This window comes from Phocoena sinus, chromosome 8 (assembly GCF_008692025.1).
Source record: "Phocoena sinus isolate mPhoSin1 chromosome 8, mPhoSin1.pri, whole genome shotgun sequence".
Lineage (NCBI taxonomy): Eukaryota > Metazoa > Chordata > Mammalia > Artiodactyla > Phocoenidae > Phocoena > Phocoena sinus.
Genome location: NC_045770.1, coordinates 12,641,761 through 12,667,488, shown reverse-complemented (window position 1 = coordinate 12,667,488; position 25,728 = coordinate 12,641,761). Strand labels below are relative to the sequence as shown.

The 25,728-nt window shown below is 57.5% G+C and overlaps 1 protein-coding gene across 6 annotated transcripts in view; it reads right to left on the bottom strand.

Annotated features, from left to right (window-relative positions):
* TRIM29 (tripartite motif containing 29) overlaps nt 1-25,728 on the bottom strand; it is a 60,268-nt gene that overhangs the window by 4,764 nt on the left and 29,776 nt on the right. For 3 of the 6 annotated variants that reach the window (XM_032641950.1, XM_032641948.1, XM_032641947.1), the window contains 8 exons: nt 24,252-24,371; nt 20,129-21,042; nt 11,925-12,020; nt 10,933-11,166; nt 9,601-9,799; nt 6,872-6,973; nt 4,421-4,504; nt 2,150-2,245 (listed from right to left, as the gene is read on the bottom strand). In XM_032641950.1, coding sequence (XP_032497841.1) covers nt 2,150-2,245; nt 4,421-4,504; nt 6,872-6,973; nt 9,601-9,799; nt 10,933-11,166; nt 11,925-12,020; nt 20,129-20,932 — 1,615 coding nt within the window. In that variant the 5' untranslated portion in view covers nt 20,933-21,042; nt 24,252-24,371. Of the gene's footprint in view, nt 1-2,149; nt 2,246-4,420; nt 4,505-6,871; nt 6,974-9,600; nt 9,800-10,932; nt 11,167-11,924; nt 12,021-20,128; nt 21,043-23,884; nt 23,979-24,251; nt 24,817-25,728 lie in introns of those variants that run through there. The other 3 variants (XM_032641949.1, XM_032641946.1, XM_032641951.1) reach the window with 3 other exon arrangements.

The window sequence follows — 25,728 nt, the reverse complement described above, 5'->3', positions numbered from 1 at the left end:
TCTGGGCCTGGGGTCCTCGAGGCGCTGGTCCGGGGCAGCACTGCCCAAGCCCACCTCCCCAGCCCTCCCCCTCAGCCCAGCGGGTCTGTAAGGAGCTCCAGTCCACAGACCTGTGAAAAGTGCTCTCAGTGTCAGCCCTCAGCCTGCAGGGACTGGCGGTGGTGCCTGGCAAGGAACAGGCTGTGCCCCGGCCGTGGAGGAGCTCAAGAAATAAACAGGGTCTGTCCTTGGCAGGGGCAGGCTGGAGCCCTGGGCAGGCTGGCCTGCTCAAAGGCGGAGGAGCTGGTCAGGCCCAGAAACCACCTGTAGCACTGCCAGGCTGCCGGCGAGGCCGGCCCTTCCCCGGGTTGGCAAGGGGGTGGAAATAGAGCAGAGAACCCGGCTGTCTCCCTGCATCTGGGAATGGGGGCAGCCTTGGAAAGAGAGGGTTCCTCAGGTCCTGAGTGGGAGGTTGAGAGGGGGGAATTCAGGTCTCACTTCTCAGTTCCCAGAAAGAAAATCCCAAGCCAGCCATGAGAGAAGTGGGGACGGGGATGCGGCAGGGCTGTGGTCTAGGAGACCAGCCTGTATAGCAGGCAGCATCCAGGGGCAGGTGGGCTAGGGATGGCAGGGGGTGAGGGGCATGCATCCTCTTCCAGGGGGCTCTGGGGAGGAGGGACCAGGATACCCTAGAAGTGGCAGAGAGCCCCATAGGGTGTCCCATTTGCCCTGCTGTGGGAGGGAAAAGGTGGTGGGGGGGTGTAAAACAGGCAGGTACCAGGATGATATTTAAACAGCCCACTGCTGTCCAGTGGTTTGGAAAACTCTGTGGTAGCCTGTCCCAAGGTGGTGAACTGATAGGGGACTTTTCCAGTGCCTGCCGGGAGAGAGAGCCATTAGTACTGGTCCCAGGAGGGGCCAGAGGGAGTCACACGTCCCATGGGCACGGCCGCTCTCAAAGCCCTCACTCAGTCCTCCCTGGCAGCCTGAGTGTACTCCCTGCCTCCCCCCGCCCCAGAGTAGGTGGGGTCAGTCCTCCCAGGCAGGCAGCCCCTGCCCAGAACCCCCATACAGGCCATTCCCAGCAGATCTGGGGAGCTGATCTGCATGAAGGTGACAACAGGTGTCCCGAGGTCCTGGTGTTTTTGAGGAGAGGCTCTCCTAGGACAAGGCCTTCGCCTGGGGAGACTGCAGGCCAACGGGGAGATGCTAGGGAGCGTGAGAGCTCCAAATCACACCTAAGGGTGGCTGTGTTCCCTGCCGGGTGGCCTTTGATCCAAGCTTGACCAGAGAGCAGGGATGATCTGTTGGAAGCCAGACAGGCCAAGGCGAGTCCCAGAACTCCCCAGGCCTGGGAGTCCTGCAGGCTGGGATCCTCTAGTCATATCTCCTTGCTGGTAGATCCAAGAATCCCAGCCCTGGGTATAGGCTGGGATTCAGCCCAGAAGGGAATGCTGGATGATAAAGCCACCATCCGAGGCCACTGCCTGGAGGTCCGCCTGCCCCTTTCCCACCCCCTCCACCTGAGCTCACCCAAACTGCTTATCCTGTCTCCCAGGCCAGATGTCTCCAAGCCAGAAGGCAGACAAGGCCTGCTCCCACCTCAGCCCACCATAGCTGCCCCATGCACCTTTCAGAAGAGATGGGAGGGCCGCGGGCCCCACTGTGAGCTGGGGCCTGGCTCAGGCCTGCCCCTCAGGGTGACCCCATCCCCAGGGGACAGGAGGCATCGGCTGCTCGGCCTTGTCAAAGAGCTCTGGGGGGCAGAATCAGACTTGGGAGGCCTTAGAGATCATCTCATCTGCCTCCCCCAGCAGGGACTCGGCAGGACTCCGGCTCCATGGGATGCTCACAGGTGCTATGTGGTCACAGGGTTCTAGAGTCAACCAAGGCTGGGACTCACTGGGTGACTGAGTTAAACAGACGTTCTGCAGTAGGAAGATTCGGTGCCTGATGGAAGCACCCTGGGGATGCCTGGCGTGGAGGGTGTAGAGGGTGTCGTGTGTCCGCACCTCCCTGACACCGAGGCCTGTATCATAGCACATCCTGAGGGACTGGCGTGTGGTGGCCCAGCCCTCCTGACAGCAGAGACGAGGAGGCAGGGCTCTGATCCTTACAAGGTAAGAGCTTGTGAGTAGAGTCCAAGGCACTCTGGATGGGGTGGGCTCACCTTTCAGGGAGAAGGAAGAGCTGCCTTGCACGGCAGGGAGGTCATCGGAGCTCTGGACGGGGGAGGCGTATTCCCAGGCCCGGGAGGTGTAGTTACCTGGTGGGGAAAGGAAGAGGCATCAGCCCTGGACAGCTTAGCGTGGGGGACGGAGGCCGGGACGTGGCCATTTCTGTGAATCTCTCCAGCCCCTGCACGTCTCCAGCCAGGATACTGCTGGGCCCCCGTCACACTTCTGGCCAATCCTTCCTGCCATCAAGTTGTCCTTCTCAACTATCAAGTGTTGCCTGGTCTTTGCCCTACCTAACAGCCCGCTGCCCTCAGATTAAGGTACAAAGTCCTCAGCACGGTCCTCAGCTCTTTCATGAGGCCCTCCCCACTCCCCACGGTCTCCACTTTCTGCCTTCGCCTGGAGTTGGGCCTCCATCACTCAACGTTCCAACCAGGCTGCACTCTGAGCGCTTGACACACACCAGGCTCTCGCTTGCCCCAGGCTCTTTGCACAGGCCAGATCCTCTGCCTAGAATAGCCCACCTGCTCCCCCATGCTTAGCAAATTCAGGTGTCAGCTTCCGTGTCACCTCCCCTGAGACACAAGTCTGCTTGTGTCTCAGCCCCATGCCCCGTATCGCATTGTAACTCCACGTTTAATGGTCCACGTCCCCCACTGGGCTCCGAGGGGGCATCTGGCCCAGCATCACACCCAGGGCCTGGCACCCAGCCTGCTTCCTGGAAGGTGCTCATTGTACAGCGGATGGATGGACAAATGAGTAAAGGAGCGAATAAATACAAACACAGGCTAAAATCGGAGGCGGAAGCAGCCGACACAAGTCCTGAAATTCTGTTTGTCAGGTTGAACAGGCTGCAAGTGTCCGTTTGCAGGTGGACAGAAAAGAGGCCGTGGGGACGGTGTGGCAGGGACAACAGGGGCACCGCGAGGGCCTTCAAGAGCCCCTGTGGGCAGCGCACCCTCTCAGCAGCCCGGAGCGTGGGGGACCCCCCCCGGGTTGAGCTCACTCCGCAGTGGAGCCCACCAGCCCTGGCGATTTTCTCCTGCTCCTGCCTGCGGGGTGGAGCCGGGTCGGCGGTCGCGTGGGGCTGGGGCGGGTGGCCTGCCCCGTCGTGGACCCCCTCCCACAGGGACCTCGGGCAGAGTCTGCAGCAAGGCCCTCACTGAGTGCGCCTGCCAAGGCTCCAAGGGGCCATCCGCCTTGCCCTTTCCTTCGCCCATTCATTGGTCCCCTCTTCTTCTCATTCAACAAATGTTTGCTGAGCCCCGCCTTCTCCTGGACCCTGGGGTCTCAGCGGGGAACAGGGCAGACCCAGCGTCTGCCCTCACGGAGCTCACAGTCTCCTGTGCTTGGTGGTGAACCCAGTCCTGCACCTAGAGGCCTGGGCACGGCCCTGCCCACGGTGCCCCTGACCTTCCAGATCTCCGGGGGCCTCGTCCTCACTACCAAGCCCCGACTCCCTTCCACGTCTCTTCAGACGTCCCGGTGCTGTGTCCGAGGGGGGCTCTGGCAGAGCTGGCCCGGTCCCCTCCCCCCCACAACATGTGGCACCCCCCCCCGGCAGGAGCCCCCAGAAGCTGGGCTCATCGAAGCTCGGCCCTGCCCTCGGCGCAGCGGTGCCTTCAGCGCTGTGGGCAGAGGGGACCCTGCGCTCAGCAGCTCTCCCTGGGGAAGCTGTGTCTCCACCCCCATCCCACCCCTCCCGGGTCTTGAGGACGAGTCACCCACACACCTCCCTGGCAACAACACCTCCTGGGTTTCCAGGGATGGCCCATTTCATAGCATGCCTGACTTCCCGTTTCCTGCTCCCCTAGTCTGTCTTAACCACTCTGTGGCTTTCCGACCCAGGAGTACACACATCAGGAGAGGTCCTCTGTGGGCCCCTGCCCCGACATCCGCCGAGGGAAGTCCCCACACCTGACCCCGGTGTTCACTGCCCCCTGACTCAGACTTCAGGGAGAAGATCCTATGGACTCAGGCATTTCCAGGGATGCCGAGGTGCCCGGCTGCCTTTCCTCAGCCTGACGACGTCACACACGCGCGTACACACGCACACACACGCCCGTACACGCGCATACATGCGCACACGCCCTAAGCCCACTAGGACCCCTCGTCAAGCGTCTCTGGGTCCCCAACCCCACTCCAGCTCCCCACATTCACCTCACGTGGGGAGCCCAGGCCCCCTGCCCATGAGCCAGCCCACAGCCCCTCCTGTGTGGCCTCCACACAGGCCCTGCCCACCCCCCAGCCGAGCCACCTCCTACCTTTGGTGCCATACAGATTGTTGAAGGTCTTGTCCTTGGAGAGGCGGCTGGGGGACACCGGCTGGTACGACGTCCTGGACCCACCTGTGAAGCACACGAGGAGGGGCTGTCATCACAGAAAGGGGGACCTGGCTCAGTCGGGGGCCTGTGGCTCTGACCTGAGGGGTGTACTGCAGGATTCCTTGCCCCCAGACAGCGGCCTCTGCCTGTGCCAGGGCCTGTTCCCCCACCAAGATAGCTCCCTTGGGTCTAGGATAAGGTGACCACGTAAGTTACCCTTCCAATCAGAATGGTTCTGAGCGTGAAAGGGCGCTATGAATAGTCATGCTGAGAGTACCAGGCGTAAACCTGGAGAGTCCTAGATGTATGGTTGCCCTAATTAGGGGCTTTGAGGGTCACCAGAGCCTTCCTGAGCCAGGCCCTGTGTGACTGAGACCCCAGAGACTGGGAAATGGGGTGCCCATGAGGAAGTTGGGCCACGGCCACCGTGGGGCAGAGGTGTAGGGCCCTTGACCGAATGAGGGCGGCCACCTGCAGGGGCCTGATGAGCTTGTGCCAAAAATACCTCCCCCACTACAGGGATGCTTTCCCCAGGGGTGAGCTCTACATGGCACAGGTGTTTCCCTCCCTCCCCCATTCGGGCTCCACACAGTCTTGGGAGGAAGGCAAGAACGGGCTCCACACGCGGCTGCTTCACAGATGCAGACAACGCGTTCCCCACGTGTGTCTGCGTGGGTCAGAGTCCTCCATCGGCTTCTGCCCTCCCGCCTAACCAGCCCCACTCCCGTTCTGGCCGAGCACCAGCTGGTCCTTCTCTAAACCCGCACCCCTGCAGTGCATCCCTCTCGCCTGCGCCCTCTGTCCATCACAGCCACGTCCTCTCTACCGAGCCCCTGGCCCCTCTTGCAGGGAGCCTGGAAACTAATCTCTCCTGGAAGTCTCACCGCCCAGTCCCACTGCCCCAAAGCTCCCAGACTCAGGCCACTGTCCCTTGGTGGCCTTGCTTCTTGATCTCCTTGCTGACTCCCTCGGCCCCTCCCCTGCCTCTACCCTGAGCCCGGGGCTCCCAGGTTTCCTCCCTCCGGTCCCCAGTGCAGGGGCAGAGACACTGGAGGAATCTGTTTCTTCTCCCTACAAATGTCACAGCCTGACTCACGGTAATAGAGCTGGAAGGTCTCCTAACAGTTGAGTCCAAGCTCCTTCTTCTCAGATGAGGATACTGAGGGGGCAGTGACCAGCCCAAGGTCACCAGGCCCGGGCTCTCGGGTGACATCTGGGCGGGTCCATGCTCTTTCCTCAATCCCCCATTATTGCTCCGCTCCCCTCCGCCTTCTACAGAGCAGGCCAGCCAAGCAGGGGCCAGTCGGGGGACTTGATACCACCCCAGGGTCTGATCCTCAGAAGCTGGGGAGCCAGAAGGGTCTGGGTCAGGGCCAGTAATGCTGGAATGGGGCTGGTTAACGCAGCTTACCCTCTCACAGGACTAGACCCAAAGGAGAGCGCCCCGGGGGAGGGAAGCGAGCAGGACCCGCCGGGCCCGGGCCCCCACCAGGAACATAGGTCCGGGTACTCAGGTCCAGCTTCCTTGCCGGAAGCCCAGGTGTTGTTTTCAAGTTGGGTGGGGCGGCCAAGGTTCCTCTCTGCTGAGCTCATCTCCCCTGGGCCCCTCCCACCGGGTCGGTGTGTGTGCGCGTGTCTGAGGCATGTGGATCAGTGCCCAGGGCCTCGAGGCTCCCCGCTCCAGGCCCTGGCGTCTTCCCCACGTCTCCTTTCTCCCCCTTCTCTGCACACCCTCTCCTGTCCTGACCCCGGCCCCTCACAACACACACACATGCACACACCCCTCTGTCCACCGGGCACACCCACCCTTACGTCACGGGCATCGTTGTGGTTTGTTGCTGGTGCCAAAGAATGTAATGGGCTACCACAGGGCAAGGACAGCCAGGCGCTGGTCTCTACCCACGCCCAGCTGGGCTGCCGCCCCTCAGGCGGCACCTCGCCAGGGCCTGGGAAGGAGGGCTGAGGGGCTGGCATGCATGGGGGGGTGGTGAGGAATTTAAAAGTGCAGCCATCAGTCCCCCTGCCTGGACAAGCGGGATGGCTCTGGAGAAGCAGGCCCTCCCTCAGGACCACAGAAACCTCAGGAGAAGCAAAACCCAGCTCAGCCCGGTGGATGGGAGTGGCTGAGGCCAGCAGCCAGGAGCCCCTCCGGAAGGAAAGAGAAGGAGGGTGTGGGCTGGAGGCGCGGGGGTGGGAGGGGTGGGCACAGGGCAGGGAAGCTGAGGGGTGGGTGCCAGACGGAGGGCGAGAGGAGGTACTGCTACTTACACTGGGAACCAGGTAGGCACCAGGACCTTCCCAGGCCTGTCCGCGAGGGTCACTCCCCAGGGGAACCTGGCTGCGTCTCTCCTGGACCATCCCCTCAGCGGAGGATCTGCTCCCTTCACTTACCCTTGGATGTGAGGTACATGGAGTACTTCTTCACGGTGTCTGGAGCACCCCACTCGCTGGTGTAGCTGTTATTGTAGCTGTTCACGTAGCGCTGGTCACCCCCTGGGAAGCAGAGAGGTCGGGTCAGCAGAGGGGCAGGTGGGGGGGATGAACTCAGCCACTGAGGGTGTCGCCGAGGCAGCCTATAGCCCCTCTGTCCCAGGGAGAGGCGAGGTCCCCAACCTTGGAGAAGGGGGCTCCCTGCCCAGCATCCCCTCCGGCCCTGAGCTCCTGGGGGGCGAGAGAGGGTCTGTGTGGCGGGCCATCCACCCTCCCTGGGACTGGCCCCCATGAGGAAGACGTGTGCAAGGCGCTTTGCAGTTTACAAGGTGCTACTGAGTTTCATCTCGTTTGATGGTGCGTCAAGCCTTGGGCTGATATGAAGATGCCCAGGTGACAGATAAGGAAACTGAGGAGGCGAGTGAAGCCACTGCCCCAGGTCACATGGCCAATAAGGGCAGATGTGGGGCTCGAGCCTTCACTCCCGTCTCCTGGCTCTGTCTCAGCCACTGCTGGCAGCCCAGGAAGGAGATGGAATGAAGTCCCAGCATTGGCCTCCACGGCCAGGGATCCAGCTGCGGAGCCGTGCAGGGGAGAGTGAGCTACTCAGGAGGGGTAGCTAACTCTAGCTGACTCCCCCTGACACCCACCGGCAGACCCCCTTGAACCCAAACAAATCTGTGGCTACAAGTTCGCCTTTCCCCAGCTGCCCTCTGCCCCAGTCCGTTCTCCTGCTACTCCCCCATCTCCTACATGCCCTCTGCCCTTCCGTCTCCCTCTCTCCCGGGCAAGAGCAGGAGTGAGGATGTTCATCCTTCATCTCCATCACGTGTGCCAAGCAGGGTCCTGGCACGCAATAGGCACTTCACGACAAATAGAAACCCTTCTTGATGTCGGCCCCGCCCCGTCCCCACCAAGCCCAGGAGGAAGATGCTCCGGTGCGTCTCAGACCCCACACCTTTGATGGTGGGGATTGAGTCCCTGGTCTGTCTGGTGGGCAGACTGCAATCAAGGGAGAGAAGACGGTCACTCCAGGGTCTGACTCACCGGCCACCCACGCCCCACCTCCTCCAGCCAGACACACTCCCGAGCACACAGCAGTGCCAGAACGCCAACATGGAGGCCCGGGGCCCCAGGCACAGGTGCAGGGCTGCTGACATCAGCAGCACCCATCCTCTCCTGGCAGCTGCTTCCCGGCACACATTGGACAGGGCACAGGGCCCCACTTGCACAGAGGCCGTGGCCAGCACTATCATGACCTAGAGATGGCACAGTGGGCAGGCTGCAGGCGGAGGGGTGGGCGCCCCAACCCGCTCGGGGCTGTCCTCATCTGTCCGACCAGGCCTCAGCGGAGGGGCTCCCGTACCAGGCGGGTACCCCAGGGCTCGTGATCGTCACACTCCCAGCTCCTCTGCACGGCCACCGGCAGCAGCTGCTTCTCAGATGAGAGGACACCGGGCGGAGGCGTTGAACAGCGGACCGTGAAACCCAGCTCGCCCCCTGCTTAGCCGTGTGCCCTTTGCAAAGCTTCTTCTCTACGCCTCAGCCTTCTCATCTGTGACGTGCAATTCAACCCACAGGGAGACTAAGATAATGTAAGGGAGGCCTTCACACAAAGCCAGCGTCCAGGGAGCACCCAATCGCTGTAAGCCGTCCCCTCAGGATGGCCGCCATGGTCACTAGGAGGATTTCAGGACCCAGGTGCCACTTGAAGCCCAATGATGGTCTTGCTGAAATGGCTTATCTGTCCTCAGGAGTGACTGAATGTCCCTCACATCTCACGGGGACACTATGCGACATCACCATCCCCAAGACATACAGACGCTGCCCCCTGAGTCCCAGCCCTTCTGCACACTATCGCCCCCTTCTCATCCCTCAAAGAATCACATGCTCCCTTCGGAGACCAAAGACCAGGGTCGCTGCGTTCAGGATGCTGGGGCTAGAAGTCATTAGTTAGGCTGCAACCTCAAGGCCTGGGCCACTGGGTGGGGCTTGGGGAAAGTGTCCAGCTTCAGGCCCTAAAGGGACTGGGCTGGGACTGGTGGAAAAGCACTTAATGGGGCGGTTTCTCATGTTAGGACGCTGTGAGATGATTCAGTCGCCTCTGCAGAGGACAGAGTGATTCAGTAGAGAAGCTGACTTGAGGGGAGCTGGTGAGTCACGGAGACACGCTGGGCCCAACCATCTCCAGCCGGGCCACCAGGCCAAGTCCACCTCTGGGTTCAACACTGCTGAGCACGGCCGTGGTGACAGGCAAGTTCTCCCCCCAAGCACACATGCAGTTCTAGGTCATGTGCACTGGAACCTGCAAAGCCACCAGGTTGGAGTCTGGCCCTTACAAGCTGCAGCACCTACACAGCTGCTGGATTGGGTCCGCCAAGCAGACGCAGAGCTGAATGAAACCAGTCCCTGAGTTTGACGGACAACCCACAGAGAGGACATTTGTGCGGTCAGTGCCTGGGATGCTTCCTGCCCTGGAGGCCCCTTGTAAATAGCTGCATAACTGTGGCAGCAACTTCAAGGGAGGGGGGTACCATCCCTGAATGCTAGTCCAGACGCCCTTAAGTGGGATGGGGGGCTGGGAACAGTGAGGGGCCAGCTGGCTCGATGTCGGCCTGCACCAGGCAGCAGGAATTGACCTGGGAGGAAACACCCACGGCCTTGGGGCCTGCCCACAAGAGGGGACTCACCATTCTCCATGTGGCTCCTCTCGATGAAGTTATGGCTCAGGTCCCCCTTGCACATCTTCTCAACGTGGCGCATGCATACATTGAGCAGGTCGTCCTTGAAGTTGCCCAGCGACTGCCCCAGGCCCTCCCCGTCCAGCAGAACATGGTAGGTGGGCAGGGGCGGGGGGAGGGAGTAACTGCTCATCAAGGCACCAAATTCCTACCAGGAAAGGAAAGAAGCCGTTAACTTTCTGGGTCTTTGGGAGCTATGGGGACCTTTCTCTGCACGGGGCTTTCATGGTCCAGCTGGAAGACCCAGCACAGGAGGCAGAGGAGCTGGGTTCCAGATCTAGCTCTGCTACTAACTGGTCCCACTTTTTCCCACTAGGCACTTGTTTCTTATTCTTCTGTAAAATGAAAGGGTTCAACTAAAGTCCACTAGATGCTAATATCCCTAATGGCACTAGCACCGAGACCTGTGACTCCGTGGTTCCCGTCTCTTAAACTGGGTGCATTGTGCCTACCTCATGGGGGTTTATGGGTGTGACACAAGCTGTGAAGTCTTTGGGCGTGAAAGCACCAAAGAAAGGCAAGGAATTACTAGCGTATGGGTCAGTCATGGTGGTTTCTCCCTCTGCACATGCCCACTCACTGCCTCTACACTTTGGCACTTCTCACCTCCCTTCCCTCTCACTGGAGAATCCCTTCATCTCAAATCCTAATGGGCTTTCAAGACCCAGTTCAAATTCCACCGCCTCCACAAAGCTGTCTCCAGCCTGTTTGCCCATCCCAGAGCTTCCACAGGCTCTTATCTCCTGAACCATAGGCTTTATCACTTAATTACACTCTCTTCTATATTGTTCTCTAATTGTACGTGTCTTATCTTCCCAGCAAGATTGCAGCTCCTTGAGGGCAATAACCATGTCTTACACCTTTCTATTCTCTGTTGGGTACATGCAGTACCCAACACAGTCTAGCAGGTGGAAGGATGGATGGAGGAATTGACAGACAGACAAGATGAAGGATAACAAATACGCAGCGCTCATATGTCACACACCTCCATACCCAGTGCAGGCATCACTAATCGATCACAGAACTGTTTCCTACTGAGCCTGGAGCACTATTTGTGCTTATCAATTGAAGTTGGGACAAAGTGATATTTGTGTGCCATCTTTAAAGTAGGTAAGGAAATGGCTTGGATGGAAAAATTAAATAGACAGATGGAATGGAGCTTAGAGGGATGGATGATGGATGGTGGATAGATGGATGGATAGACAGATGGACACTGGATGAGGGTCTGGGTGTGTGGATAGAAGGAGTGAGGGATTGAATGACAGAGGAGCTGCTTGTTACCTGCAGAAACAGCACCGAGTCGCTGATGTTGTGGAGCTGCTCCCTGGTCTGCTTGTCGTCCCGCAGCACCTTGGCCCTCTCATCCAGAGCATCCACGATCACCTCCACTTGGTCTGCAGCGTCCTGCTCCCGCTGCTCCAGTGCAGCCTTCACATCCTCCTTTTGCTTCTCCAGGTCCTGCATCAGGTCTCGGAAGTTCTGCTCCAGGGCGGCCTTCTCATTGGTGGTGAAGTTCTGCGTCCAGAGTGAGGGGAGAGAGGAAGGACGGTTTCAGTAATTAAAAATCTCCCTAGAGGGTGCATCTTTAGGTCCCCAACATAGAGTCAGGGCACTTCTACTGCCCTGACCCTGCAAGCCTGTTCAACCAAGAATCTCATTCAAAGGCATCACTGAGGGATGCCATCTCTTGATAGAGATGGCCAGGGTTTTTTTTAACAGCCCACCTTTCCTTATCTATCAGCAGCTTCTCCCCCTTGGTGGGTTGACATGAACCATTATTCTACCCTTGGGTAACTCCATGGGCCCAAAAGTTCCCAGATGAGTCAGGGTGTGTCCACTGAAACTTCAACCAGACCCAAACATCATTCAGAAAGTGAATTAATGAGCTGTTTATGTAGCCAGGGTCAAGAGTCAGTGATTTCAGGTTGTAGTTTACAAGCATTCAAACCACGACAGACATACATCTAGCCACACTGACACAAGTAAAGGGAAAATAGCACGCATTTGGTGGCTGGGTAGCCTGGTGGGCAGAACAGACACCGGTGGACATTGGAAACCACACTGGAGGACAAGTTGGTCCAGGGTCTTTATTTGCTGGGATGATGTAAAACGAGCATTAGGTGCTGGACAACATGGATGCCTGGCCCACACTTAGAAGGGGGCAAGAGAACCCAGAAGAAACGAGTGTGGGTTGTAACTGAGACCTCGAGCTGGAGCACAGGCCTGCCTCTTCTGGGCAGCTCAGGCTGGGGAGATCCCTGGGGGCGGCTTACCTTGATGCGGTCCTTCTCCTTCTGCCACTTCTCAGCTTCATCTTCGATCTCGATGATCTTGAGCTGCAGCTGCTCCTTTTGCAGTGACAGCTCTGTCTGCAGGGAAGGAGCCGGGGTTGGAGGAGAAGTCAGGGGGAAGAGGTGGAAGAGAACCAGAGAGTCAAGGAGTGGGTCCACCCAGGGGGCAAACTTGAGCAGGGTCCACCACTCAGCCCTTCAGCCGTTCATTCAGCAAACACTCATCAGGCCATTGGATATGCCAGGCACCACACCAGTCACTGAGGATCCAGCAACAAGTCAAACGCCATCTCATTGTAAACTCAGGGCTCTGGGGCTGGGCAGCCCAGCCATGTCTTCGTAAGGCTGACCCTCTGCCAGGCCTTCCACCCAACGTGAGCAGGAAGGAAGCTGATTTATGGGATTCCCACTCCTTTCAATGGATCTGGGGCCATCAGGGAGCAGCTTAGGGGAGAAAGGGGACGCAGCCCAGCTCAGCAGAGCCCAGCCCAGGGAGTGTCCCGTGGCAGTACAAGTGTGCAGCGTTTCTATGATATGACGTGAGGCTTGTGTTGCAAGCAAGAGCCTGGGTTGCCGCCAGCGGGGACTCTGTCTGGGCAGGCACAGCTATAAACCTGTTTATGGGAAAGGGAGTGCCGTCTGCAGTTTGGGCAAGATCGAGACTTTATCCAGGGTCCCTGGGGGAGGAGAGAGGTCAATCCAGTTCAGCCAAGAGGCACCTCTTTGGTTCTGTGGGTTCCCCACTAGTGCTCCCAAAGCACCTGCCAGCTTGGAAGACAGGTGGGTGATCTCCACCTGAAGCCAGGAAGACCAAGCCATCTGAGAACACCCCGGAGCGCTCACTGGTCTCCCCACCACACTGGGTTTTGAACACAGAGTCCCACCCATTTCCAGCCATCTCCTTGAGGAAGCACAAGAAGAGCCAACATGTGGAAGCCACAAACCACCAGGAACGTGAGCTCTCTTGGCAAGGAGTCCTGAGCAGCTGGGCGCACACGTCACAGCTCCTGGATACTCTCCTAGGCCAGGGGGCTGCTGGTGGGTCCCTGTGCAGACACCCAGGGAAGTGGATCGATGGAGGAGAGAGTGTCCTGACTTTCTTGAAAAAGTGCCCAGAGAGCCGAGAAGCTGGTGGAGAAGGTGGGAAGGCCTAGAGCAGGAGATGCAGAGCCCCCAGCCAGACAGCCCGGGATTCCAACCCCGCCCGCTCTGCCCACACCCCTGGGCTCCCCAGGCCAGAGACTCTAAGTTCTTCTCAGAAAGCATGTGCCCCACGAGCTACGTGCTGGAAATCTCACAACACGGAAAATGTCATCGCCAGGGATGGAAAACGTTTAAGCGGAGGAGTAGACGCGGATGAAGATGAGGGTTTGGCCTGGTCTCTGGACAAAGGCTGGGAGAAGCCAGCTGTCAATAGACACAGTGGTGGGAGGTTGGAGAGTCAAGGGACCCAGACCCCACGTGGGCAGCGGAGACTCTGCGGGGGCAGAGCCGAGAGCCCCGAACTCCGAGGTTGGCGGAGCCGGTGGCCTGGAGGGTTCCTGAGAAGCCTGGGACTGGTAGGTGGGTCTGAGCTGTGAGGAAGAAGCCTAAAGGCCGGACAGTGGGTCTGTGCTGGGCAACTTTCCTGTCCCTGGAGAGCCCCTCACCCCCAGCAAGCAAGGCCCCAAGGGGATGGGACGCCGGAAGCTGCCTCCCTCCGCAGCTGAGATGTCCTCACCAGCTCAGCGATAGAGCGGCTGGCGTTGGGGCTTCTCACCTGACCTCTGCACCCAGCACAAGGAAAGCAGAGAACAAAAGTACATTCACTCCCACCCCCAGGTCTGGGGGGCCAGGGGGCAGGCGCAGGGCAGTTCTTCCATGAAATGAGCCTGGGGGATCCAGGAGGGAGCCCACCCAGAGCCCAGGACTGGGGCTCCAAGGCTTTGAATCCAGTTACCACCACCTCTAGGCAGGTGGCCTTCACAAGTTACCAAACTTGGTGCCTCGGTGACTCCATTTTTTGTGGAGGTAGTATGAAGGCCATCTCCCAGCCAGGTGTGGGATGAACTGGGACCAGGCAAGTGAGGCTCTCAGAGAGCACCTGGCACAGAGAAAGCGCTGACGAGTGGTCCCATCCCCACTGCTGGGTGGGGCACATTCCATGGACCGGGACCCGAGCTCGGAGGGGAGAGGACAGGGTGGCGGGCAGGCCCATAGGGCACGGGTAAGTGAGGGGAGTGGGCAGGTGTGAGCGGTGTGGATGGAGTGTGCCGTTGTGCTGGGGCCCAGGGGTGGTGCGTACACAGTCGGGATACAGAGTGAATCGTCCGGGGGTGAGGGGAGGGAGGTCAAGACACTGGGCTGCAGATACAAAGTAGAGGCTTAGATGGTGGGGAACTGAAGATTGGAGGATACTGGGGAAAGCGGAAAGGTGGTGGGATAAAGGGGGTGGTGCAGGCAGGCTAACCCCCTGCGCGAGGGGAGAAGGTTTGCCTAGGGAAGGTGAAGGTAAGGAACCAGCGGAGTGAGCAGAGGTGCTCGGGGGACCTGCTGGCAGCTGTGGGCATGGGGCATTAAGGTGAGGAAAGGTCTTAACCGCAGAGCACAGACTCACTGGCCAAGAGGGAGGAAGAGGCACTGAGTACAGAGGAGGGAGAGTCCAGGGGCTCTAGAACAATGAAGAGCCTCGGCCAAGGGTAGCGGGAGCCAGCCCCTGGGGTCCATCCTGAGCAAGAGAGGCAGGGAAGAGGGAGGCTAGCGGGGGGTGCACAGAAGAGAGCCAGAGGTGTCGGCCAGTGACCTGGGAGGGCCGGAGGGAGAGGCAGCCGATCTGGAAACAGGCGAGAGAAGGGTCAAAAGCGGAGCCGCCCTGTCTGCAGCAGTGGGCGGAAATATCAGTCAGGGCGGAGGAGAAACTAGGCTACTGGTTTCTTTGGGGCACCAGGGAAGTCAACATCGGCTGGGAGGGGGCCTTGCAAGGCCAGACTTGCAGGGCACCAGGGACCTTGGGCTGGGAACTCTGTGCTACTAGAAAGGTCTGCTCTCACCTCTGGGATGAGTGCTACCCTGTCAGGAGAAGAGGGTTTGGGGTGAGACCTCTGGGGATATGTCCAGCATCTGTTTAGCCCTTGGCAATTTTTCCCTGCTGGCAGGGTTACATAAAAGCCAGAAAAGGCAGGATATAGGAAACAATAAAACATAGGAAGGCTCCAAAGTACTGGGTTCTCCTGCAACCTTAGAAGGAAGGACCCTAACTGCTTTACTGAGCATCCACTATGTGCCCACATTTCTCCTTTCATCTGCAAAAGCCTCCTGGGGAGGCAAGCCGTGTTATCCCCATTTTACAGATGCAGAAACCGAGGCCCAGAAACATTGAGGAGCTTGCCTGAGTTCTCCCAGCGAGGAAGTGGGAAGACCACGACACAGCAACAGGACTCAGCTCTGTTACATGGCCTCAACCTCTGGGCTATTCTCTGTACCTTCCAGGACATCATCCGTGCCCTTCACCCCTGCCCAAGCTCCCCCACCTCACGGACGGGGCAATTCATCAATTCTGCCTCTTTTCCTCTCCTCCCCACACCCTCCCCATCACCCCCTGAGGCCACACTTTCTCCTTCTTTCCCTCCTCCCTTGAAATCTGATTAAATCTCCTGATGTCTGACAGGGCCTCAGCTCCCCTCAGCTCCACCCCTGTCTACACCTCCCTCCCGACTGACTTCCTCCTTCTCCTCAGCTCACTCCCTACACCCTGCCCAGGCCTGTCCCTAAATGCCTTCTTTGTTCCCTTCTCCCACACTCCTCCATGACGATTGCCTCTCGCTCGGTTGCCTGGGACGGGCCCGTGTAAGCCACACAGTCTTGAAATCCTTCCGGCCTTGGGGGAGCAGAGGGGTGGCCAGTGGCTGGTGGTGTCTTGGCCCGGACAGATGGGACCTTCAGGTGCAGACTCACCTGAGCACTCACCTGGACAGGTGCCTGCGCTGCCCCCAGAGAAGAGGAGACGGGGCCCCGAGGGATCCTCCCCTGGTCTGAATTAACCACACAGGCCGTTGGCTGTGACATTTGCCAGATGAGCCAGTTAATTGCCAAATTTGTACTTTCAGACAAATGGTGATTCTATGGATAAGAATCTGAAATGCTGGAGAGATTTCCCCATTTCCACACAGATGTCCAACAGCCCAGTATTACTCTGCTTAGCTGGGGCACACCGCTCCTTCTACTTCCTTGGGTGTCAGGACGGGGCAGGGGCAAGACAGGGTGGGAAGAGCATCACCCAGACTGTCTCCAGACCAGCATCGGGCCCTTGACATGTTACCCCACCTCCCAGGCCTCGGTTTCTTCCTGGTAAAACTGGACTAGATTCCTGATTTCCAACCTGACTACGTATTCGAATCCCTGAGGGTAACTTAAAAGTACAGATCCCAGGCCCTGACCCCCTGAATCAGAACCTCCCAGGTGACCCCAAGGAGCCACTGCCAACCCTATAAAAACAACATTTTAAATGGTGGAGAGAAAACAGGCTGGGCTATGGCCACAATGAATCTGAATCCCAGCTCTGCCACCTCCCAGTGCTGTAACGTTGGGTAAGTTTCTTGGCATCTTTGAGCCCATTTCTTCACCTATAAAATAGATGCAGTTACTCCTACCCCGTGGGACCGTCGTCAGAACTAACCGTGTAAAGGCTTAGGCTAGCACCTGGCACATAGCTGTACTCCATAAAGACAGGGGTGTCTCCTGCCTGCCTCCCTGGCACTCTCCCTCCCTGCCTCCTGTCTCTGTACCTCTTTTTATTTTGTCCTTTCCTCCCCAGCACCCACAGAGTTCATCCCACCTCCTGTCTCACCCACCCTGTCCCAGAGCAGAAGTTCTCCCCTAGGATCTCTGGGGAGGATGGTCCCAGCACCTGCCACTGCACCCTAGGCCTTTCGCCTGGCTCATCCTCCCAAACCCCGGTCATGGCTGTCCACCCAAAGAGTCCCAAAAGCCCAGACCAGCACAGCTCCCAAAACTCAATGAGCAGCGACTGCCCATGCCCAGCAGCCCAGCAGTTCAGCCTTCAAGGACGAATTGGGCAATGAGACCAGAAGCAAAGCCACAGGCCATGGTGACAGAGAGGAACCGAGCCAAATGATGGCGTCAGGAGAACGACCGACGCACGGAATCTGAGCTGCGCTGACGAGCTAGGACCTCACCCTCCAGAGCAATGCTTGGCCTGAGCACTCCTCCCGGCGCCTTGCCAGGCTGCCAATCCAGAGCCCAAGAGGACCCACGACAGGCAGGCCGCCCTGCAGCAAGCAGCCATGGCCAGGAATCCTCCACCCTGACCCGGTGGGGCAGAAGGCACTCGGGATAGGCAGAAGGAAGGGCCACGAGACACAGGAAAGGATTGTTATGTACATCTCATCAGTCTAATCCAGCCTGGGAAATGCCCAGAGGCAGAGGGGTGGACCACAGGACATCTGTGGACCATCCTTGTGACATTCGGAGTGGAACTGGAGACCTTCTGATCTTGGGTCAGCAGAGGAAGGATTGTCATGCTGGTACACCAAGCGGCCTTTCTCCAGCACTACCTCTGCTCCGAGTCTGTAGTGAGATCTGAGGCCCAAGAGATGAGCACCGCAGCCCTGGGTGTTGTCTACACTTTTGTGCAAGTAACCAAGATAGGTCAGCGATCACCTCACCCGGGCCTCACCAACCAGGCTGCAGAACAGGTTCTGGACGGGGCTCCTTGCAAAAAGCTGTGTGGGGCCCTAATGTTTGAGTCTGCAGGGGCTGCCTCCAAAGGATGCCAGGATTGACACGCCAGTCCACTTTGATCTGTCAACCCATCTAACACTGCTCTGTGCCAACATCCCTCACGTCTGACATTCCAGCTGAGCCAGACCGGGACAAAGTGCCACACTCCAGCTCCATCTCCACTCAGCCGCTCGGCACCACCCGCCCCTGCCTACCTACACTGCTGGTGCACACACACGCATGCGTGCACACACACACACACACACACACACACAGTCTGAAGCTCCCACCCCTAAAGTCACTCCAGTGAATCAGACATTTTCCCCTGAGTCCCTGTAATCCCATCCCCCTCAAAGGAACGCTAACCCTTCCCCTAAGTTGCTCCCCAACATTGGTCGAGGACTCAGGGAACTTCTTCCTCAAACAGTGAGCTTGGACAGGTCTCTTCCTTTCTCTGGGCCTGTGTCCCCATGCAAGGTGGACTGACAAGATTGCTAACGCTCCAGTCTGATGTTCTGTCCTCTGCAAGTTGATGTTTACTTACAGCCACTGCTGTGTAACTGGTGGGATGCGCCCCAGACTGGTTTGTGTGTCTGAGCTCTGCCTCTTGACCTACATCACGAGCCTTCAAGGGTGAGAACTGTGTCTTTGAGTCCTGTCCCAGTACTGGAACATGAAGTCCTAGTCCCAGGTGCCGCCAGAGAAAACTGCCCAAGACCGTCCTGTCCTCCAGCGGCACTCAGGCTTTTCTTAAGTGGAGATACCCTTGTTTCAGATGAAATTTGGGGCCAAACCTATAGATAAATAAGTGCATGCACTGCTTGCACTGGGGGTGGGAACAGGGGTCCCCTGACTTCTTGGCACCAATTAGCCCCCTACCTCATCCCTGATGCCTCAAAGACATTCTCAAGAATCCTAGGGCTCCAGGTGTCATTTGAAACTTTACAATCCAGTCCAATCCCTTAGTTTCACATGAAGGGAAACCAAGCCTGAGAGAATGGAAGGGACTTGTCCACCATCTCACAGCTGGTTAGAGGCAAAAACCAGGACTAGAAGTCAGATCTCCTAAAACACAGCCTGGGGCTCTGCAATTTCCTGGTTGCGGTGGCTGAGGGTGATTGGCCCCTCGTTCTGTTTTGATTTCCTAGGTGAGGTCCTGGAGGTGGGGACCATGGCCCCTGCCCCATCTCCATCTCCCTATCTGAAGCTTGAAGCCAGACTGGGGTCAGGGAGTTAGGGAAACTGGGGTCACCTTTTTCCTGGGCCAAATGAGGCTTCTGAAAAGGATCTTTGAGTCTTTTCTCATCGCTGACTCATCCTTCCTGCCCAGGGGTATGGGTAGGAGAGAGTAACCTACAGACTCCCGGTTAGGAAGGCTGGGCCCAGAGGGTGTCCTGGGCTGCCCCGTTCTGCAGGGTGCAGAAGGTCAGGTGCCCTGCCTTGACCACCGGCTGGAGACCGCCCATGTCACAGAGCTGTGTGGCCGCGGGGGCACCAGCCCAGCATCTGTGGAGTCAGGAGCGGCAGCCACAGCTGAGCCTTTGGTCCAGCACACCCTCTCCAGGTGTAAGGTGTCCACGTTCACAGGCTTCCACACGCCCCTGCTCCTCCCCACAGAGGCACATGCAGGATCACGTACACAGAACACAAACACACTTAATGTATCACATATACAGTCATATGCAAACATCCACATATGAATATAACACACCCCTCCCCCCCAACTCCAACCCTCACCAAGAGTGTCCACCTACAGGCAGAGGTATGTCCACATACAACCACACACACAAAGCACACGGGGCCCAGCGGAGGGAAGGATAAAGGAGGCCACTGGGAGAGTCAAGAGACTGGCTGGGGGATCAGATAGAACAAGAAGGAGCCACTGGACTGCAAAAGCCAACTCTGAAGCTAGAAAAAAAGGGCCTTGAAGCGGTCCTCAAATTCCCTTCTCCTCACCCATGACTCATCCCAGGAGCCAGCCCTGCTCAGGTGGGAAAAATTCTCTCTCCCTTAAGTAAAAAAGAAAGAAAGAAAAGAAAAGAAAGGAAGGAGGGAGGGAGGAAGGGAGGGAGGGAGGGAAGGAAGGAGGGAAGGAAGGAAGGAAGGAAGGAAGGAAGGAAGGAAGGAAGGAAGGGAGAAAGAAGGAAAAGACCCAGCTAGACACAGAGCCCAGGACTGCATGCTGATTCCCTAACCTGACTTGAATTTATCCTATGACCTTGGCCAAGCCCCGCATCTTTGCTGAGCCCCCATTTGCTCATCTAGGAGATGCCTGGTCTCCTGAGGCCTTGGAGGATTGGGGAACCGTCTCTGACTCCCAGCCTGGGGGCGGGAGGGGAAAGAACTGTTTTCTGAAAGGACAAGGGACAGCAAGAGACTTGAGCCCCAGACCCTGGGAAACCCCAGTGGAGAAGATGAGGTGGGGGGATGCGTTGAGGGAGGAGAGACCTGGAGGGGCCCGCTGTTACCTCCTTCTCGGCTTTGGCCTCTTCCACGGTCACGGTGCTGTGGTTCTTGTGCTCCTGGAACATGCAGAGGTAGCAGATGCAGGTCTGGTCCGTCTGGCAGAAGAGTTCCATGGTCTTGCCGTGCAGGGGGCACTTGCGGGCCTCGAAGTCCCGGATGGGCTCGAGCAGCTGGTGGTCACGGAAGGCGGCACCCTCCAGGTGGGGTTTGAGGTGCAGCTCGCAGAAGGAGGCCTGGCACACCAGGCAGGACTTGACGGCCTTCTGCTTGTTGCCGATGCACGAGTCGCACAGGACCTCCTCAGAGCCCAACTTGGAGCGCAGGTGGGTGCTCGAGTCGGCCCGGGGGGACATGTTCCGCTGGAGGTCCCCAGGCTCCATGACGGCCACCGTGGGCTTGCGGGGCTCCGAGAAGATGGGCCTGCGCGGCTCCCCCTTCTCAGCAAAGGTGACAGGTGGCTTCTTGGTGGCCCCCAGCTGGAGCCTGGCATAGGGGGACATCTTGCCTTCTCCAGAGTCCATGCTGAAGTAGTTGGAGCCCTTGTCATCCACAGACTCAACAAACTGGATGATGGGGCACCGCCCCTTGTTGCCCAAGAACAGGGAGCCCTTTCCCTCGCCTGGCTTCAGGGAGCCACCTAGGCTCTTGCCCTCGGCCGCTTCCCTGCCGTGGCCGTTGGTGATCCTGGCCTCTTTGCCTTCGGCCTTGGCCCCATTCTCCAGGCTGCCTTTGGGGCCCAGCAAGCTGCGGGCACCCCTGGCTTCCGGGCTGGCCCCGCCGCTCCTGGAGGCATCGGCAGCTTCCATTGTGGGTCGCCTGGCTGGTCTGTGTCGGGCTCGCTGGAGGTGCGGTGGGTGACCTCTTGCGCTGCGTCTCGGCAGGAGTGGGACAGGCAGCCGCAGAGCCCGAGACACACCTGCGGGGAGAGGGGAGAAGGAGCGGAGAGGAGAGGCTGCAGGCGAGCCTGACTCAACGGGCCCGGAGAGGCAGGCAGCTCCCAGAGCCAGCAGAGCAGCCAATCACACAGGGGGCCACACCCTACACATTCATACCTAGCCTGATTTCTTAAACAAGTGTTTTTCCTCTCCCCCAGTTTAACTATTTTCCACGGCTCAGCAACAAGTTGGGCTGCTTCCTCCTGACTCACTTTCTTCTCATCAGGAAATGGGAGCGTCTGTCCTCACGGGTTTCACTGAGGTGAGCAGTCCCCGGGACAGAAGGCGAGGTGCCCGCGAGGCCCACAGGACAGAGGGCTATTAATTGGGTCACACAAGCCAAATAACCTTGTAATGTGAGGGCCCAGGTTTCAGAGGAAGATGCCCCGCCGCCCTGAGACAATGGAGCTGCTTCTCATCTTGAAGGGAATGATGGGTTCAGTTGGATTTGGATTTTAGGATTTGGATTTTAGGATTTGGAGGGAAGTGGCTACTGATCATTTAACCCTGTATGCCAACTTCCAGGCACTGTGTTAGGTACATTACCTGTATGAGCTCACTTAAACCTTACAGCTTCATCATGGGGCTTCCCTCTCACCTCATGTCTCTGTTCTCAGGCCCCAGGGGAGCCCCATTTAATAGATGAGAAAACTGAAGCTCTAAGAAGGTAACTTGCTGGCCTAAGTCAGCTGAGTCCTGGTGGAGCTGAGATTTGAACCCAAGGCCTTTGAGATGCTAAGGTCCCGTCAGCCACCTGACTATTGCAATGGAAGACAGCTTCAGAAAGTCACGTCTGTCCCAGAAGCACAAACAAGGTGCATACAGCCTTATGTTATTTCTCTCAGAGCAGGTAGAAATAAACTGCTTGGATCCAGAGGACAGAGAAATAGTAGCGAGGGACAGGAATGCAAGCAGTGCCAGGACAGGGGGCTGCATCCTCGGGGCCCAAACACTTCACTCTCATCTATCTCCACAGTAGGTATGCTCTGTGGCTCAGAACAAAATCTGCCCGCCCTCTCTGTTCCAGGCCACAGGCAATACCCTCCAAAAAGAAGCCAGTGAAGTGTGGACTCAGATACCCTCGGAAGTGAGACGTTTGGGTACGACTGTCATATAAACACAGACCTCAGGGGAAGAAGTGAGAAAAAACAACTCTAGCCACTTCCTCTCTCTGACCTCCTGCAGGAACTCTGGGGACCCTCCACTCCTGCCAGGACATGCCACCTGGTCCCCTCTGGGCTACGACCCTCTGCCATGGTCCAGGGAAGCCAACACCCCTGCACAGAGTAAAGGGCTGTGCCTCTCCCAGGCTGGGCTGGATGGCGCAGCACAGGAGATGGGCGTGGCTGAGGTGGCAGGTTCCGGACTGCGTGCAGGGGAGTGGGTTCCCCTCCCTTCCCCTCGACTCCAGGTCGGGCTCTGGGAGCCCTACAGCCCCTTTGGGTCACCAGGCTGAACAGCAAACCCTTTGCAATAACAGCCTCTGGGAACGAGAGACAAGCTTGGTTCACAGAGCAGCCAGAGCTTTAAGGGGCGGGGGGGTGCTGGGGGCAGAGGGTGCTGCTTCATCATGGGGCTTCCCTCTCACCTCATGTCTCTGTTCTCAGGCCCCAGGGGAGCCCCATCTTGTTTGAACTCACTGGTAAGTTGTCTAAGAGCTCGTGGGGACTTTGGGGGCAGGAAACCCTTTCTCAAAGTCAGGCCCAATTCCACTGGGCTCTTGCCTGAGGTGTGGAGGGAGTGAGAGATGGGGACGTGCCTCTCCTTCCCCTGCTAGTGTCTCCTGGACCCTGTGAGAACAGGCTATGAGGGGCAAAGAGCAGCAGAAGGGGAAAACCAGAGTGTTCTAGTTATGAACCCAACATCAGTGCCGGCTGACCCTGGGGTGCTGCACTGGGAGACCTCTGCTAGTCCTTGTAAGGACTAGTCCTTCATGTACCTATCTTCCAGGAGTCTGGGAAAGATTCTGAGCCTGGGGAATAGGCCGACACAGAGAAGATGCTCAGAAAGCATTTGTGGGTGGATGGATGGATGGATGGATGAATAAAAGAAATAAAAGTTAGGTGGATCCAAGTGGGAAATGGATGGGTGGATGGATAGTAGATGTGTGGATGATAGGTGAGTGGGTGGCAGGATGGTGGATTAATGGATGCACGGTGGATGGATGGATGGATGGATGGATGACGGATGGATGGTGGACGGATGGTGGTTGGACGGATGAGTAGGTAGAACTCATCCAGGGAACTGGATAAAAGAATTGATAAAAAAGGAAGGGAAAAGGGAAGGAAGGAAGATTCGTGGGAAGGAGAGAGGGAAGAGGAGGGAAGAGAAAGGAAGGAAGGAGATGGACAGGTAGTAGATGGACACGTCGTAGGTAGGCAAATGTGCTGGTAAACGTTTAGCAGCTAACTCTTCTAGCACTGGTTTATAGTGTTTGCCAATTTCTCCCTCCCTGGCCAGTTTCAAGCTACTAGCGTGAGGTGTGCTGGGAAGAGATAAACACAGTCAGCTCCCCCAGGCCACTGTGAGTCACTCCGGCACATCACGGAGGGTCAGCGGGTGACTGGGGTAGACGAATTAATGTAGGAAGGAGGATAGAAAAAGGGATGCTGGAGAATTCAACTCTCAGTTGTCCTGAGGGAGCAAAATGGGCTCAAGTGATTTTAAGGCAATAGAAGACAAGGCTACTTTATCTCTTCCACGAGGCTTTCCCTCTGACCCAGGCCCACAGTGATGGCTCCCTCCTCTGAAACCCTGTTACATCGCTGTCTGTCCTACTCAGAGGCATTTAGCTCAGACCACCCAATGGGGTTAATTACTCACTCATTCCCATTGATATTTCTCCAGCCTCCTACCATATGCCAGGCTCTAAACAAGAGACCGATCACACAGGCGTAAATGAGTCCCAGATCTCGCGGCTGGGGAGCTCACAGTCCAGTGGGAAAACAAACCAGTGAGTCAGTCATTTGAATCTAGCATGTCCGTGAATGAGAGAAATCCATGTGAGAGTTTTGGCCTGCCCAGGGTGGGGAGGGAGGGCCCAGGCCTTGCTGAGAGAGGCTGGTCCCTCCCACCGGGCTGAGCATGGCTCACTTCCCGTGCATAGAAGCACCCTCCCTGGCCAGACAGAAGCAGCATTGAATTTGATTCAGCAGATTTATTCAGTTGAATTGTGTCAGTGCTGGTTTACCGGCGTTCTGGCCCTCCCAGATAAGGGCCTCAGGCCCTTCCTTCCCTTGGTGTGGGTGCTCCTTCCAAAGGCACGGTGGACTCTAGGCAGAGTCTCCTGGCAATCTCCAGAATCCAAGGGCTGAAAAAGGGAAGAAGCCAAAGAAATGATTGTCCTTCCAGGGAACCCATGACTCCATGCCCACCAGTCCCAGGGCTGCACTAGAGAGAGACAAGGATTTCTAGCCTCTGGAGTACTGAGGTCCGGTGTGGACACTGTGGATCATCCATGGGTGAATGATTGCTCCCAGAGCTCCCCCGAACCCCTCACTCCAGTTCTGTCATCTACACTCTACACTATCTGCGGGGGTCTGCCTGCTCTTCAATCCCAAATCTAGTTGCACAGTTTCCACGAAAGGGCATTTCCTGATGGCTCACAGAACCTGCGTGTTACGTGCAAACTGGCAAAAAGCCCCCAAAGGCTGTCATCGCCATCACTGTGGCTTGGAGGTGAGGGGGTGCTGGGAAAAGAAGAAGCCTCTTTGTTTTTAAAGGCCTTGAAAGAAAGGGGCCCCTGGAGCCCCTCAGTCACTCATCTCCCATCTTATCCAGTTCCTCCTCTGGTCTAGCTTAAAGCCTTCCTGCTGCAACATTTCTCCCTATACCAAGTGATGGTGGAATGTCACTGGCTGCCATCCCCATCCCTTGCAAGGTTTAGGAGGTAAGAAGAGCTGACAGGTATGGCTTCCAGAGAAGGACTCCCGTGAAGCTGGGGAGAATCCTGCCTGTTCAGACTAGGCCTGCCCTTCCAGCCAGCCCCCACCAAGTCCCTTCCTCCCATACCCACCTATCAGCCAACTCCAAGCCTCCTCCCAGGCTTGTTTCATGAGGCATCTCCAAGCCATTCCCCTCCTGGAAGCCTCCCTTGATTCAGCGGGTGGGGCAGCCTCACCCACCCACTGCTGTGCCCTGGCAACACCTGATTCTCTCACCAACCACCTCCAGATGAAAGAGGAAACCCCTTAAAAGGAGAAAACTCCTCCTGTTCCCTTGGAATCCCAGGGTTGAGAGGGAGCGGCCAGCTGGTCCACTCCCTGCCTCTAAGAAATGCTATATCTAGAAACATCCTCTAAAAGTCCTGCAAAGAAAGAGACTTCACAAGATCCCTTAGCCATTTGACTTCAAGCTTTAGGACTGTTTGCTGCAGGAACATCTTCTTTGAGTCTTTCTGAGCCTCAAGCCCTGCGAAAGACAAGATGAGGGGCAATTGTGTCTGTGAGAGGAGGGCTCTGGTCCAACCTTAGTGCTTGCATGGGTCTTCTGAATTGCTGGTATCTCTGTCCTTTGGTGTGCCTCTAGTTGTAAACAGCAGCCAGAAGGCTGTGGTGGTTCAAACTTGAGAGCAACAATAAAATCTCTGAAGTCTCATTTACTCATTTCTGCTATCCTAGTCCTACAGAGTTTCACCTGAAACTGGGGGGTTTTGATTTTATATTGAG